The sequence below is a fragment of the Chroicocephalus ridibundus genome, chromosome 10, assembly GCF_963924245.1.
Source record: "Chroicocephalus ridibundus chromosome 10, bChrRid1.1, whole genome shotgun sequence".
In the NCBI taxonomy this organism is placed as follows: Eukaryota; Metazoa; Chordata; class Aves; order Charadriiformes; family Laridae; genus Chroicocephalus; species Chroicocephalus ridibundus.
The window spans coordinates 17,090,950-17,105,699 of record NC_086293.1 but is presented as its reverse complement, the minus strand read 5'-3'; the positions used below and the strand labels follow the sequence as shown (position 1 = coordinate 17,105,699).

Below are 14,750 nucleotides of genomic sequence, written 5' to 3'. Positions count from 1 at the left end.
ACGTGGTCACATCAACCCGTGGAGCTCCCACGGTCGCAGCAAAGGCTGGCTTTCCCGTGGGGGGCTGGAGCCTTCTCCCTGGGCTCAGCTGGAAAAGCAGATACCGGACCCCATGGTGGAGACCTTAAAAAGCAGCTGTGGTACCTGAGTGTGGCCATTCAAACAGCAAACATGGCTAATTATTCAAGGACCAGAAAATGCTCCTTAAGCATTTGGTGGCTTTGCGGGGGGGAACCCCCAATCAACAAAAAACAAAGGAAAAAACCACCCCAACCGTGAACGCCTTTGTGTGGAGTTGCAAAGTCTGGGCTGATTGGGGACCCTGTTTGTGCCAGTGGACGGGAGCACAGGGTGGTCCCCAGCTCTGGCTCTCCCCACCATCACAAGTGTCCTTGTCCTGGGCTGCAGCCCCATGGATTGGGTGGAAGCTGAAACCCGGCTTGAACCCAGCCTCGAGCCCTGAAGGTAGGACCTGGGGAGGATGGTGGGCACAGTCTCCGGCCAACATTGCATTCTCCTGGGGAAGGAAGGATGGGATCAAGTTTGTTCCCGCTCCAAAACTCCCCAGAGGCTGCCACTGTTTTCAAGGAGTTTTGAACCAGGTTCCCGGTTTCGTTCTGTGTCAATACAGCCCCCGAGCAGCCGTACATGAGGAAAGCAGAGAAAGCTTTCTTTTCTGACCATGCAAATCATGCATTTCAAATCTTTCCATAATCCTAGCGATGGATAAAGCAAAGCCCCTTTCTCTCCAGGCTGTAGGATTGGCATGACAGGCACTAGGAAATCTTTCCCCTCTTTTTGCCCCGGCTTTAGGAAAGAACAATATGCCCTGACGAAAAGTGTGCGCGCACTGATGCCAGGAAGCTTTGAAACCAAGTCAGGAAACTGTCTGATCATGAGCATTAGAGTCTCTCTCCTGTGTTTGGTTTTCATCAGGCTTTGCGGTGCTCGCGCAGGGGAGGCGAGTCAGCCGCTGCTCATCTCTGCAATCCAGGCAGACGCCTTTCTTGTTTTCTTCCCACCACTACGATAGCGACAGAAGCTCAGGGGAGAAAATGCCTGGGGCAAATAACCGGCGTTATGCATGAAATGCTGATGAAAAGGTTCTGCCCACGCGTTCGGGAACATTTAGTTTGGACCAGGAAAAGCGAAAAGTCATGCAGTCCTCTAACGTCCATTAATCCATCTTCCGTGATTTCTGCTGTGGGTACTCTGTTTTCCTCTGGGGACCTAACTTTTTATTTAGTCGTATATTCACGTCTGCTGCTGCCGTTGGCTCGCTGTTGCGTGCGTTAATTGCCCTTGAGCAGAGGAATGTCTCCCAGAAGGCCTCATCCTTTCTCTGCACCAGATCGTAACTTCTTTAATTGCTGCTGATCGCTGCCGTTAACTTGCTGCTGGCCTCGTCCCCTCCGCTCTCCCTGTGCAGAACAGAACAGCCTGACCCCGCATCGGGCCCCGTGTCCCCACCGATGTTAATCTGGGCCGTGTGACAGGACCAGCCAAAGTACCCCCTCCAAGGATCCCCTTTCTCTTTCTGAACCAGAAATTAAAATTATCAGAGCAAAGAAGGGTCTGGCAGGAGCTGCCGGACGGAACTACAAATCTGTCAGCTCGGTGGCTGATTGCAAACGGTGCATGAGTACAAGATTAGGGCTTTGACTGCTTAAACCAGGGTATGCGGGCTGCAACTTTGACCAAAGCTGTGTACTTCAGCTGCAGCTTGGTTTTAAAAGCTTTTAACGTAGAGGCACGATATGGCTCAGAGCCCCGTGGGCTAACAGCCGCAGGTAGCTGTGTATTAAGCTGTTTTACCTAAGGAAGTTGTGAGCTTCCAAATACAGGTATCCCATGGCCATAATGTAGAGGATAAGTCCTGTTTTCTGCCACCTTGGTGGTAAAAAGTTGAGAATCAAATTGTTTCTCCTGTTATCCTTTTTCAGTTGTTGCCATGGCAAAACCCCAGAGAGGAAGGGGAGGGGGGGGCAGAGGGGTTGTACCAAACCACTGGAATACCAGCTTTTCTCTGAGATGATTGCTTAAAAGATGTGTTCAGGTCCTCAGTGTCACCTAGGTGCTCGCATGGAAGTAACCTCATGTGTACGAGCAGCTCTGACGAGCACAGCCCAGAAGACTACTTACAGGGCCAGTTATTCAAGCAGGGAATCAATGTGCATCAGGAGGGAGACAGGGAGACCGAAAAAATGTATTTATATCTGTATTCAGGTAACAGTTTCCTTTTTCCATACTTCACCTGCTGTTCTTTGGGATGTTTTCCAGGTTGCATCAAGTGAATTTCGATGCTCCCACTTGTGAAGGCAAGCGCCGAGAAAAGCTCTCCTTGATAGGGGACTTCTCCTCTTCGGCAGAGTTCTTCGTCACCATCGCAGTCTTCGCCTTCCTCTACTCGCTGGCTGCCACCGTGGTTTATATCTTCTTCCAGAACAAGTACCGTGAAAACAACAGAGGGCCTCTCATTGTAAGTATGGATTTGCAGCATTTTCAGGCGTAGGTCTTCATCTCTTGCTTTTTTGGTGGCTGTGGAGTGGTCTGGGAGATCCAAGTGGCCCGACGCCCAAACATCTCTGTGTTCACCTGTTTCTATATCTTAATGGTAATTTAAACTTTTAACGTCAAGGGTAGCAGAGACTGTTGTGGGTGGAGTGTGGTCTCCATCTTGTACGGACTGGTGGGATTCCCCGCTTCTCTGCCACTGCCTGCAGCGACGATGTTCACACAAATAACGAGGGTGTAGGTGGGTGATTGCAGGGCTGGGGTCTGAGCCGCGGGTGTGTGACAGCAGAGCTTCATCGGCGGGGAAAAAAGGGAAGAGGAGATCTAAAGCATCATCCCAGCAGACGAATGAAACCATGCCCCTGACCAAAGCCTAGCCAGGCAGGTTGCTTATTGCTAATTACTGCTGGGTTCAGCCAAATTATTTTGCTTTGGAGAATTACGTGGCTGGTTTTCCAGTCTTACCCTGAGCTCCCAGCACATTCCTGTCTCCACTGGTTTATGAGGCTCCTCGCTTTCCAGTTATCGTTCTATGCACCCATAAATCTTTGCCTGTTCGTGCCTTTATTTTTCTTTTTACTGATTCCTGAAGGCTTGTGATAAAAGGCAAGTGCTGCTGTGCATTTGTTTACTTATAAATCAAGACTGTAAAGGCAGGGAGAGCTGTTTTGTTCTAGGTGTCCCATACCTGGTCGTGCATCGTGCCCCAGCATCCACCCCTTGGTCTGGCCAGGCAGCTGTGGGCTGGTCCTTGGCTGCACCGAGGTTGGGTCAGGTCTCTGCGCCTGCGGGCTGTCCCTTCCACGGGCAGCCCTCTCCTCCGTGGCTGCGAGGGTAAGGAGAGGAAATATTTCTCTGGAGTCTTGGTGTGAGGAGGAGTTCAAAGGGAAGGCAGTAGGAGGTTAGTGAGCACCAGCGTTAAGTTCTGGCTTTAAGAAAAAGCTAAAGTTTATGATTGACAGAAACCAGAGGTTTGGCTGAGACTTGTGCTTTAAATGACTGAAAGCCACCAATAGAGAGCATCAGAAAAATACAATAGAAAGGAAAATAAATCACCGGCGCAGAAAGGCTGTACCTGTTAAAGGAAATAACTACAGTAACAGTAAGCAAAAGATTACACTGCAGGAAGGTAATCTTAGGAGTGCGGGGTTTTGAGGGAAAGATTTTCCCGCTGCAAGGAGATGTGAGTTGTTTTATTTGAGTTTGCATAATTCAAAACCTGATGAATTGTTACAGAAGGAAAAATTCTCACTCCACGTCAAAGGAAATGAATCGTCTTCATTTGGGGGTTGCTGTGACCTTTTCTGTCTCCCTAGAAAATGGTGAGGAAAGGAGGGGAAATCTTTACAGAGAAGAGGTAAAACAGGCAAGATAAAGGGGTCCCTACAGAAACAGTAAATAAATGAAGTGCCTTCCTTCTGCTTGATTCAGTTGATACCAAATAATATCTCATTTCAGACTGTCTCGTCAAAGGGTTAGTTGCAGAGATCTGCCACTTTAATTTTCTTTTGGACAATAATTCTTTCTTTTGCCCAACTACATTATCCTGTGTAGCAACAGAAAAAGGAAAAAGGAAAAAATAGTACTAATATGTCAGATAGTGATGTGGCCGTTTGCCGTTGCCCAGGACTTTCCTGATAGAGCTGCTGCAGTCGCGTTTGTCAGAGGATGCACGGTGCAATCCGCTGCAGCATTAACGTGGCATTGATTTAATTTGTTCTGTGTAATGGATGGTAATTGAATCCACAGGTTAAATTTAACCGGTGTCTGTTACCAAAGTGGCTGTTTGCAATTTCCCAGTCTTTAAACCAAGCCTAAATGACCTTATTTGTTCAGAATATAAAGGTGCTTCTGTGTGTCCTACAACAAAAGCAGCTCCTGCTGGTGAGTGGTGTTGGGAAGTGGCTTAGGGTTATGCTCGGTTTGTGCCTGCTCCAGCATCTCCTCTGCACTGCCAGCTCCGCTGCGTTGGGTACTTTTAGAAAAAAGACCCTTTTTCACAGGGACAACGTCCCTGCTGGTCTCTACCCAGTGCAATGATTGCAGCCTGGTTGGGACAGGGTGAGTCCCACTCTGCGGCGCAGAAGTAGGGAAAACGCAGAGCCTCAGGCAGAGGACAAGGGAGCAGCAGGAGGAATTCCAGGGTCAAGGGAAACGGAGCGCAAACCAGCTTCCCACGGCTGCCGGATCCACCTAAGGGATGTAACGCCTTGTGCAGAGGAGGCAGGCGATGCATCCTCCAGCTCCGGGCAGATGCTACACTGAGCTGACGTACCCGGCAAGATCACACGTACATCAAATCAGATGTGTGAGTATGGCTCATCCCCGAGATATTTTTTTATTTTTTTTTTCCTCCCAAAGAAAAGTGCTGCAGAAGCGTGGGGTGCTCTGTGCGGGCCTGACTGCAGCCAGCAGTCACTCGGCACGCATCGCTGCAGGTGGCGGGGCAGTCCTCGCTCCAGCCTCCTCACCCTGACTCAGGCACCCTTTCCAGACTGCCAGGTTTTGGCCTCTCCTTGAAGAGTTAGAAGATGGTGGTTTCATCCGTCCTTGCTTCTGTTCTGCTGCAGCGCCTGATCACAATCTCATATTTAAAACCGTCCCCATTTCAAGCCTTGTACTTCCTCTTGGCTTGATGTTTGCTCAGTCTGGGGTGACATCTGCCTTTAAGCGGCACCCTCTCAGAGCTGGCTGCTGTTCCTCCTGACGAATTTTCAGGGTTTGAAAAAGGAGTATGACAGGAGAAGTGGGGGAGGGGGGGGAAAAAGCAACTCTCACTTGAAATTTTAAAATATTTTTTCAAAAAAAACCTTTGCACAGGCAGTCAGAGCACCATCAGCGCATTGCCAACTTGCAGTGGTCTGACTGGACACAGAATATATGAATTATAAAGAATTTAACGACCACTCAGTCACAAGAAAGTAGCAGAGAAAATTTCAGTCGCAAATGTTTCGAGTTTACCTTGTTTATACAAATATAGGGAAACCCAACTGCATGTGCTGAGATCTCAGCGAAGCATCACTTTAACTGTGGAAAAATATTTTAACGTTCAGTGTGAAGTGAGACATCATGGCAAGGAAATGTTTCCAGCAGGAGAAGCCGTTAACTCCTTCCGCGGCTGTTTGGATGGCACCGGCGTGTTTTAGTCGCTGTGCAGTGAGCCGTGTCTGTTGCTAACGTTGCCCATCAGGTTTTGGGGATAAAAAAAAAAAAAAAAACCTTCCTTTTGGTCGCACAGGGCCCCGGGTGTGTTACTCGTCTGCCGTGGAGGTGGGAGTCCCCGCTTCCCACGGGGCTGTCAGCAGCCGGCCCTTGCTGCCTGCACCCTCCGCGGCTCCATGGAGAGATCGTTTTGGGGGAGTTCGTACTAGATAGATAAACCAAAGAGAGGACCTTGGATTCCCAATTCCTAAAGGAACAAGGAGCAGCTTACCAGGGATTAAATTCCTAATAGATACGTGCAATGTGTTTCTGAGCTCTGCAACCCACAGCTGGGATTTTAATTTCGTGGCAAACTCTCGCCCCGTGCACGGGTACAGCGAGGAGCCGGGGCTTCCCTCCGCCGGTCCAAGTGCAAGCCCGTTTCTCAAATGAGTGATCAGTGCTCCAGAGCCAGAGACGTTTTAAAGAAATTAATTGGAGATTAATGAATCCGACGTACAAAACCTCGCCGGTTTTCAGTATATCCGCACCTCTAAGCTTGACTTAAGCTGATTTCCGCTTGTGTTACGCCATGTGCCCTGGGGAGGTGTTGCTGGTTTGCCATGAGAGCAGAGAGGAGCTGCACCCTGCCACTGCCACCCCGAGCACCTCTGTCCCGACGCCCCGTTTCGGACCTATGCGTTTGCAGCTGCTTGCAAGCAGAGAGTAACCGACCCAGCAGTTAGTCCTGGGCAGAAGATTTAGGGGATCAGGGGTAGATGCTTCCATCTGTCTCTGGAGTGGGAAAATAAAGGAAAGAATAGTCACAGTCAGTGTGTATCAGCACCCATCACTCAGACTTCTTACTTCTTTTCCCACGGTTTCTATACCCCATACCTGCTCTATTTAAAACCCGCACTCTGATAACTCTGTCCCTGTGTGCCTTCAGGTTTGTCTCTGGGAAGTTATTGTCCATGAAGAATCCCGTGCGTTTTTGTATAAATGTAAACCGCTTTGTTAGTATTCCAATCAATTAATATAAAAGCAGAAAATGATTTAGCCAAGAAAAGTGAGTGGCCTAGCCCTGAAAAGAGATCTTTCATTTTTATAGTGATTACTTGATAATCTCATTCTTACGGTGCATAAAGATGCTTACGTGTAAGAAGATGGGATCTTTCCTTTGCATCTGGAGTCCTGTGAATAATCACATTAAGCAGAAAGGCATTTGGTTCTTTACATATGTTGCAGACCAAGTGAGTTAAGTACACTCCTAGGCCGCTTTTTGGAGATGTCTTTGATAAGACATGTTTTATTTCCTCCCCTTTGTCCGGCTTTCTAGAAACAGATATGAAAAGAATAGAGAGCTATCTGTAAAAACAAAGGCTGAATCCTTTGCAGTTAAAAAATGAAATTATGAATAACCTGAGTAATTCTTTGCATTTCAAAGAGCCATTTCAGCCTGCTTTTGTCATCTCCTTTTTGAAACACAAGCCACGGTGACCTTGCTGTACACGCGGGTGCCTCCCAAAGGGCTCTGCACGTCCCTGCCAGAAGCAAGCTCGCAAGGCCATACACCGTGGCAAGAAGCGTGTAATTCTTTCCAAGCTTCATTCTGCAGAAAATCTGGGGTGGGACCTGGTTCAAACCAAAACAAGAGGTAAAATGCCACCGTAGGAAGGCGTTTGGTGCCCGCAGCGACCTGCTGTTGGCCACTTTCCTGGGCAGGGGCTATGGCTCTCGCTGGGGCGGTTCTTGAGTTTTTAGGTTGGTTGTGACTGTGAAAGCAAATCGTCCGAGCGGTTTGCCCCGCCTGGGGTAAGGAAATCTCCCTCTGCTCCCCCATGGCTGTGCCTGAAACCCGTTGGCAGTGCCGCGGGGCTCGGCAGGCTCCGGCTGGGAGGGTTTATAGGCTTTGGCGTTTGAGGAGTTGCTCCCTTGTATGCTGTAAATGTACGAGAGGGTTTTGTCAAATGAAAAGGTTTTGTAGCACGAGCATTAGCGGATGGAAACGCTTGCGGAGAGGCACTGAAAGCCCTGCGTGGAAGCCAGTTACGGGGCCAACAGCTGCGGTTCAGGGAGGGAGGAGGGAGCTCGAGCGCGGCAGGGATGCTGAGGTTTTGCCCAGGGCCATTGTGCCAAATGTGGACAACGCTGGCCGGGAGGGAGAGCAGGGCATGGGGGGCGAGTGGGGACACGTGTGTCACAGCGCTCCGGGGGTTGCTGAAGCCAGCGACCAGCTCAGAGCAGGTGAAACGCGTCCCCTTCCCCGGTGAACAACCAGCTTCTGCAGATGCTTTTGGCTGGGTGAGATTGTGCTGGACACTGGGGGATCCGCAACTGTGCTCAGGAGGCTAAAGCGGCTGCCCCCTCCAAAGACAGGGCATTTTGCAGAAGCCAGTGACTTGATAGCAAGGAGAAATGTTTCAGTTACCATGAAAAGAAAAGGCATTCACAGTTCTATTCTAAAACATGTAATATATAAAATTGTTCCAAGTAGGCATTTTTGGCAAACTCGGTAATAGCAAGTTTCAACTTGAAAAAGGCAGCAAGAATATTTATTTTTTTTTGTTACACATACTTCAGGCTCTTAAAAACTCCCTCCTTGGATATTCAGCGTATTTTAAATCCTGTTTTCTGCTTTCTCCTACACGTTCCTATTTTGCCTCCTTCCCAAAGGCACCTGTAGGCAGACCAAAGTATCTCAGCTGAGATCTGAGAAAGAAACTTCGCAATTAGGAGTATGGTGTAACCATACAACAATACGCATTGAAGAGATCTGTAGAAGCCATTTCAAGAGAGCAACTACAAAAATTACTTTGTTCCAAAGGAAAAAAAAAAAAAAATCACCCATGCTATGGGGATATTAAACATTCAAATGCAAGATTTGTTTTAGTATGCAGACACTCTGGCTTTAATTACCAAGGAGAAATTCCCCAGATAGACATTAAGCCACAGAACAGCTTAGCTTGAAATTCACTTTTATTTTCAGCATGTCATTATCTTGTAACTCTGTTCCACCCAGAGCTGTGAAAATGTTCAGCCAGAAATCCAAACCCACTTGAAAACAGGAGAGGTTCAAGTTCCAGCCAAAGCTGAAGGTTAGCAAAGATTCAAAATAAATAGGAAGATGCAAGTTTGCTCTAGTGGTATATTTTGCTCCTTGTTCAGCAGAGGAGATGGAAAAAAATCCTCCCAAGAGCCCGAGTCCAGCCATGTAGCCTTGGTGAGAGCACCCGATGAAAAATTCCTTGTGCTTCGTTAGCCTTTCTGTCCCGTCTTCTTCACAAGCTGTTGGTCTTGCAACGTGTTTCTGGGAGCGGTCGGAGGGGATGGATGGTTTCTTCCCCAACTGTTGCCGTGTGATCTTTCCCTTTTGGCTCGGTGTGTTTCTTGCACCCAGACAGGCTTTACAGTTTCGGAGCAGGGACCCATTCCCCAAGGCTCTGATCTGCTCTCAGATAGGGGAATTCGTGGCAGCAAGGGCAGGATTGAGTGGGGTTAGGCTTGTGTGGAGACCCTGGTGCAGGGGGGCAGAGGAGGTCAGCAGAAGGCTGGAGGATGGGGCAAGATGGAGAAGGCAAGAGCTGAGAAATAACATCAAATACTTAGTCCCTTTAGGACCAGCCTCTCAACTGCACAGTGCTCTTGGATGTTCCTGGCACTACTTCATAGCCCAAGACACGAGCTACTAGCAATTAGAGTGAGGGACTCGTGCGGCTTGCAGTCATTAGTGCCACGAGTTGTGCAAATGCCTCACCAGCATGGGGTCAGGCTCTGCGAGCTCGACAGCAGGCCTGAACCTCTGCTGCTGTCACCTATCCGAAGAACTTCACTCGCTTTTAAAACTTCCCTCTTTTTAGCAAGTTTAAGCTCCTACATTCTGTTAGTTTTGGTCACTTTGTCTCTGTTTGCTTCAGATTTCTACCTGCTGTTATGCATTTATTTTACTGTTATTGCCAACGCACTGATTGCAGAGCTTGATTTAGCTTGCGAAGTCCGATGGTGTGGTGGCATTGAGAGAGCTGCTTGTCATTTAAAAAATGTATTCCCCAAAACTCTGGTGTGTCCCTGTCTGTTGTGTCAATCAGAACCTATATGCGGGTTGGCATCCAGGTAGAAACGTGTCAAGCCTCATAGCAAATAAAGAGCATATCCCATCATAATCCATATCAGGTTGCATCAAGTGGATTTCTACCAGCTGGAATTTTTAGGATGTGTTTGCAATTGAACTGTTGCCTCCAGGAGTCTGTTTCTCATTCAGTTACTGCTAGGACGTATAAGATACAATAATTCCTTTTGCTGGAAATTTCCCTGAGAAAAAAAATTTCTCTGGGCTATATATGCCTCTGTCTACCCGGAGTCTCTTTGGGTGTTAAGACAGTTGTCAGCTCCTGGGCTTCACGCTCTTGAAGAGAGCCCATTTGGCCAGCATGGAGGGAGGTCAGAGGAGCTCAAAGCTCGGCGGCAGACACAGGCCTGCAGAAAACAAATTGTGGCACTGTTAAAAGAGAAGGATGTATCCTTTGGGAAAGCATCCAAGCACAGTTAATTTAATCCCATCTGCGTGAGTGGAGAAATCCTTTGTTCATGGCTCACTTGTGCGGCTGGTTTATTGACTGGTGCATCTTCCATCGTGGAAGAAGCTCGTGTCCTCCGTCCCTCAGGTGCCGCAGAGAGCTCCTTCCCCAAATGTCAGGTGTGCTTGTAGAAGAGGAGAATGACGTTTCCCAGGGATCGCTTATTTCTTTGGATAGCGACCCGAAATGCTGTGTTCTTAATGAACATTTCTCTTCCTTCCATGTACACCTTTACTTTGTAAGGGGGAAGGGGAAGCAGCCCCCATGGGAGGTGGGATATCAAGACGCAGCGATGCAGTTAGTGGTATGTTAGACTTTGGCACCTCTACCATCTGTTGTGGGCTGACAGATGGGATGGAACATGACAGCAGAAAGGCTCTTCTGTTTTAGCAAGACACAAGAAAGCTTGAAAAATCACACCTCCTCCCTCCTTTCCCCCCAAACCCACACAACAACAGTGTCACTTGGCCACTTGTTCTGGCTAAGACAAGGAGAAGTTTATGCCTGTGGGTGCTCCTGAGAGTCTTTCGAGGGAAAAGTGAGCAGAATGGTTCAGAGCAGAGCTGCTCCGAGGCGCTGGATCCTGGAGGGACCGCTACCCCTTCTCCCCTCTTTTCACGTGGATGGGAATCGGGAGCAAGTGCTTTACCAGGACAGAGAGGAGCTGAGGAGTCTCCCTGCTTGGCATGTCTCACTGTTTATTTGTTCGCTCGTGATAATTAGCGGCTGCACGGCTTGTGCAGCGGGGACATTTGGCTTTACCTGTAGCTGGTGAGAAAACCCCTCATCTGGTAGCTGAGGATTAGCCAGTTTCAGGTTCCCCCTGAGATGCTGCTGCAGATGGAAACGCCTCCTATTGGGAGCCTGCCCTGGCTCTCTGTAGGAGCACCCGGGGCAGGAGCCAGCCCTCAGGAGGGCCCGGCTCCTTTCCAGGCATCTATAGTTTTTTAATTGATCCCGATTCATCAGCCAGGTGCCGTGAACAGCCCGATTTCCAAGGCAGCATCCTGGCTACCCGCCACACGCTTGTGGGAATGTGGCCTTGGGGTCGGAGATGCAAATGGCAACCGAAGGGCTCTGCCCCGTTAGGCACGTCAGGCACTTCTGAAAATTAGCTCTGTAGGCGATGAAAGTAATCGCAACCTTCCACGGAATAGCAAGCTCGTGTTTTTTATCTCCTCTGACGCAACTTTTCAGTTTTCTGGTGATTTTTAATATGTTTTCTTCTTCCCAACGGACACACCAGTGTAATGCTTCTAACTAATTTGTCTTTTAGGATTTCATTGTGACAGTGGTCTTCTCATTCTTGTGGCTAGTGAGCTCATCTGCTTGGGCTAAAGGACTGTCAGATGTCAAGATCGCGACCGACCCAGACGAAGTGCTATTACTGATGTCTGCCTGCAAACAGCAGTCCAACAAATGCTTGCCCGTTCGCAGCCCTGTTATGTCAAGCCTCAACACTTCGGTTGTAAGTGACTTTGATTACTTCTTCTCACCGTTACCTTGCAAACGTATTTTCATCTCTTTTTACCCGTGCGTTGACCTAAATCGGCTGCTGTAAACCAGTTAGCTGGAAAGATTTAATTGGAAGTAGAGTCTTGCTGCGGGGAAAGGCAGAGTGTGACCCGTGAGAGGTCTCCGCCGTGGAGCAGGAGCGGGACGAGCGTGCAGGGTTGGGGTGGGGAGAAAGCACAAAGTGTCTGTCCAAGTGCGTCGCTTGGCCTCTCTGCTTTCAACTTGCTCGCTGCAACGCTTTCGAAAAGGGTCCGTGCGCTCCTTTGGGAAGAAAAGGTTTTGTGCCTTACGGTTTCCTTTAAAAATCACTCAAAAAGCAACGTAAAATTGGTCTTCAGAATGTTAAAAAAAAAAAAGAAATTAGGCCAGCAGAGCAATTAATTTCTCTCTTTTAAAAAAAATTCTTTCAAATTGTATCTTTCCACAGTTTCTTTGAACTAAGTTGTTTTCAAACAAAAAAAAATATTTTGGCCTAAAAACTCCACTTTTTTTTGGAAACAAAAAGGAAAACAGACACCTTGTGGGCTATAGCTAAGGGAATTGAATTTAAGAATTTGCTCCAAAGCTGAGAAAATTTTCCAGTAGGTTTTGGGAGAAGGATGGGCTGAGAGCAGCGGCGATGATTGAACTCGATGATGTGAAAGGTCCCTTCCAACCTAGCCAGTTCTATGATTCTGTGACTTCTCCCAGGAGCGTGCGGGGTCCATAATGCTAGGCTGGGCTGTGAGACGGCGGCTGCCGGGTGACGAGCTCCTCTTCTCCCCACCTAGGTCTTTGGCTTCTTGAACTTTATCCTCTGGGCAGGCAACATTTGGTTTGTGTTTAAGGAGACGGGCTGGCATTCCTCGGGCCAGCGGCACCCTCCGGACACCATGGAGAAGCAGTCCAGCAGCTACAACCAAGGGGGCTATAACCAAGACAGCTACGGGCCGACCGGTGGCTACAACCAGCCGGGCTCCTACGGCCAGGTGGGTGAATATGGCCAGTCCCAGAGCTACGGCCAGAGCGGGCCAACCTCCTTCGCTAATCAAATTTAGGGTTCACGCAGCTCTCGCATCCCTCACGTGTAGAGGTTTCACAGGTCTCAAGTTTCAGCGGCGCCAGATTTTTAAGGGTTTCACATAAATTAATACTACAACATGGTGTTTAATGTCGATTGAAGATCTAAGCCTACCTCCTGAGACAGATGGGAGGTGGCCGGTGGGCTGGAGTTGGCCGTTTTTGTCCCTGATTAATCAGATACAGGGGATATGCTCATCGCGGGTGGTGACCTGGAGTCAGTGTTGTAGTACGTACTGTAGAGATAACTTTATGGTAGTTTTGTATGTGTTAAGATGGTAGAAGCATTTTGTAGCCTCAAGTCTGTAGTATTTAATATGCATAATATAATTGAATTTCCTTCTGCATTTTGGTGAAAAACGAGAAGTGTTCTACTATTATTTCCACAGATTATTCTGTATATCCATGCATGTAATACCGCACCTAAATTTTCAAAACTGCCTGTCTGTGACTCTTCAGAGCATTTGTTTTGGTTATACCTTTTTGTTTCGGAAGATTTTACTCTTATTTCAGTTAACCGAGTCATCCGTAATTTAGTGCATGGATAAGCGGTTTCATACTACCAAACGTCTGGACTGCGTAAATGGAACTTCTCAACTTCTGCCACTACATTTTGTTAAATGTATGTTTAAAAGAAGTATGCATCTTTTATATATTTTGCAGAGTTGAATATATATGGCTTACCCAGGTTCTGAATGCTTTGTAACTAAAATGTTTTTCCTCGAAATGGCATTCAGTAGTATATATGGTACCTGACCGATGTTATTCCATTTAACTCAGCTAAGTATTCATTCTATAAATCACTATTTCTATGGATGTTTTGTGAATCTTTTAACGTGAGCTGTGGAAAATAAGGACCAAGTAACTGTGTTATATGTTTACAAAGGTATTTATTTAACTAAGATAACAGAGGTGCAGATATCAGTATACAAAACCGTGTGTGAGAATGCCCTGTTGCTTAATACAGCAAAACATGAAAACCGCATGTATTTTTGTGACCTTACAGAGCATAAATATTCCTTTATATCCTCTTATTATGAGAAAACCTCTCCATCCGTGCTGTTTCAAGGTTGTTAGATATCCCTCTGTTCTGTCGCTGCTCTGAGCGCTAGCTTGGTGCTACTGGAGAATGTAACTGGATTGACCAAATAACCCAGGCTCAGAGGAATTCATCCTAAAATAGCCCGAGCCACACTTGTAGCCCGTTCGGATTTCTCCCTGGGAAGTTCAGCCCTTCCTCACTACAGCCTACGGGACGCATTGATACAAATGAAAGCCGGAAGCACAATACACTAATCAAAACTGATCATCTGCATTTCTAAATCAAAGTGTATCAGTCTATAACCTTATTGTATGAGCTGTAATGTTGAAAGCATCTTAGCTTAAAACAGCTTAGTCTCTTCTATGATTGTTGTAACCAATTTATGGCTACTCGGTGGATGAATCTATATTGTGATATCTATTTGACCCTAATAAAGTTATTGCATACAATGCGCGTTTTCAGAGTGTGTTAATGCTAAATTGTCACTGCAAAATACCTAAGAAGAAAACCATTAAAGATAAATAACTATTCCTGTGCTTGACCTTATTGGTCATATTCTTACTGTTTTCCAACGCTTTTCTGAGGATTGTTTTAATGTACAGTGGAGTAGGACACTTCTGCAGACACTTGTCATTAAAGGTCAGTATCACAAGTTTAAAAAAAAAATACTAAAACTGTGCAATTTAATACCTGCCTGTCTCTTTACCCCTCTTTCCAGCTGTCAGTAGGACTAGCCCAGTGCTGTGCTAACTATCCCAGTTGCTGGATGGCCACGTTTGAGCTGTAGAGAGGACAAACTGGAATATCTGAATGTTCTGGTATTGCGAATGGGAGCAAAATACGGTTTTCTGGGTCAATGAAAAATTTTATTTTGGCTTTCAGTTCTTTTGTTTCTTGGCTTT

At 47.3% G+C, this 14,750-nt stretch overlaps 1 protein-coding gene across 2 annotated transcripts in view; it reads left to right on the top strand.

Moving 5' to 3' along the window:
- The window catches only part of SYNPR (synaptoporin), a 110,505-nt gene extending 96,208 nt beyond the window's left edge, over positions 1–14,297 (top strand). For both annotated transcript variants that reach the window (XM_063348213.1, XM_063348212.1), the window contains 3 exons: positions 2,281–2,479; positions 11,509–11,700; positions 12,518–14,297. In XM_063348213.1, the coding sequence (XP_063204283.1) occupies positions 2,281–2,479; positions 11,509–11,700; positions 12,518–12,784 (658 nt within the window). In that variant the 3' untranslated portion in view covers positions 12,785–14,297. The remainder of the gene's footprint in view (positions 1–2,280; positions 2,480–11,508; positions 11,701–12,517) is intronic.
- Positions 14,298–14,750: the final 453 nt, after the last annotated feature.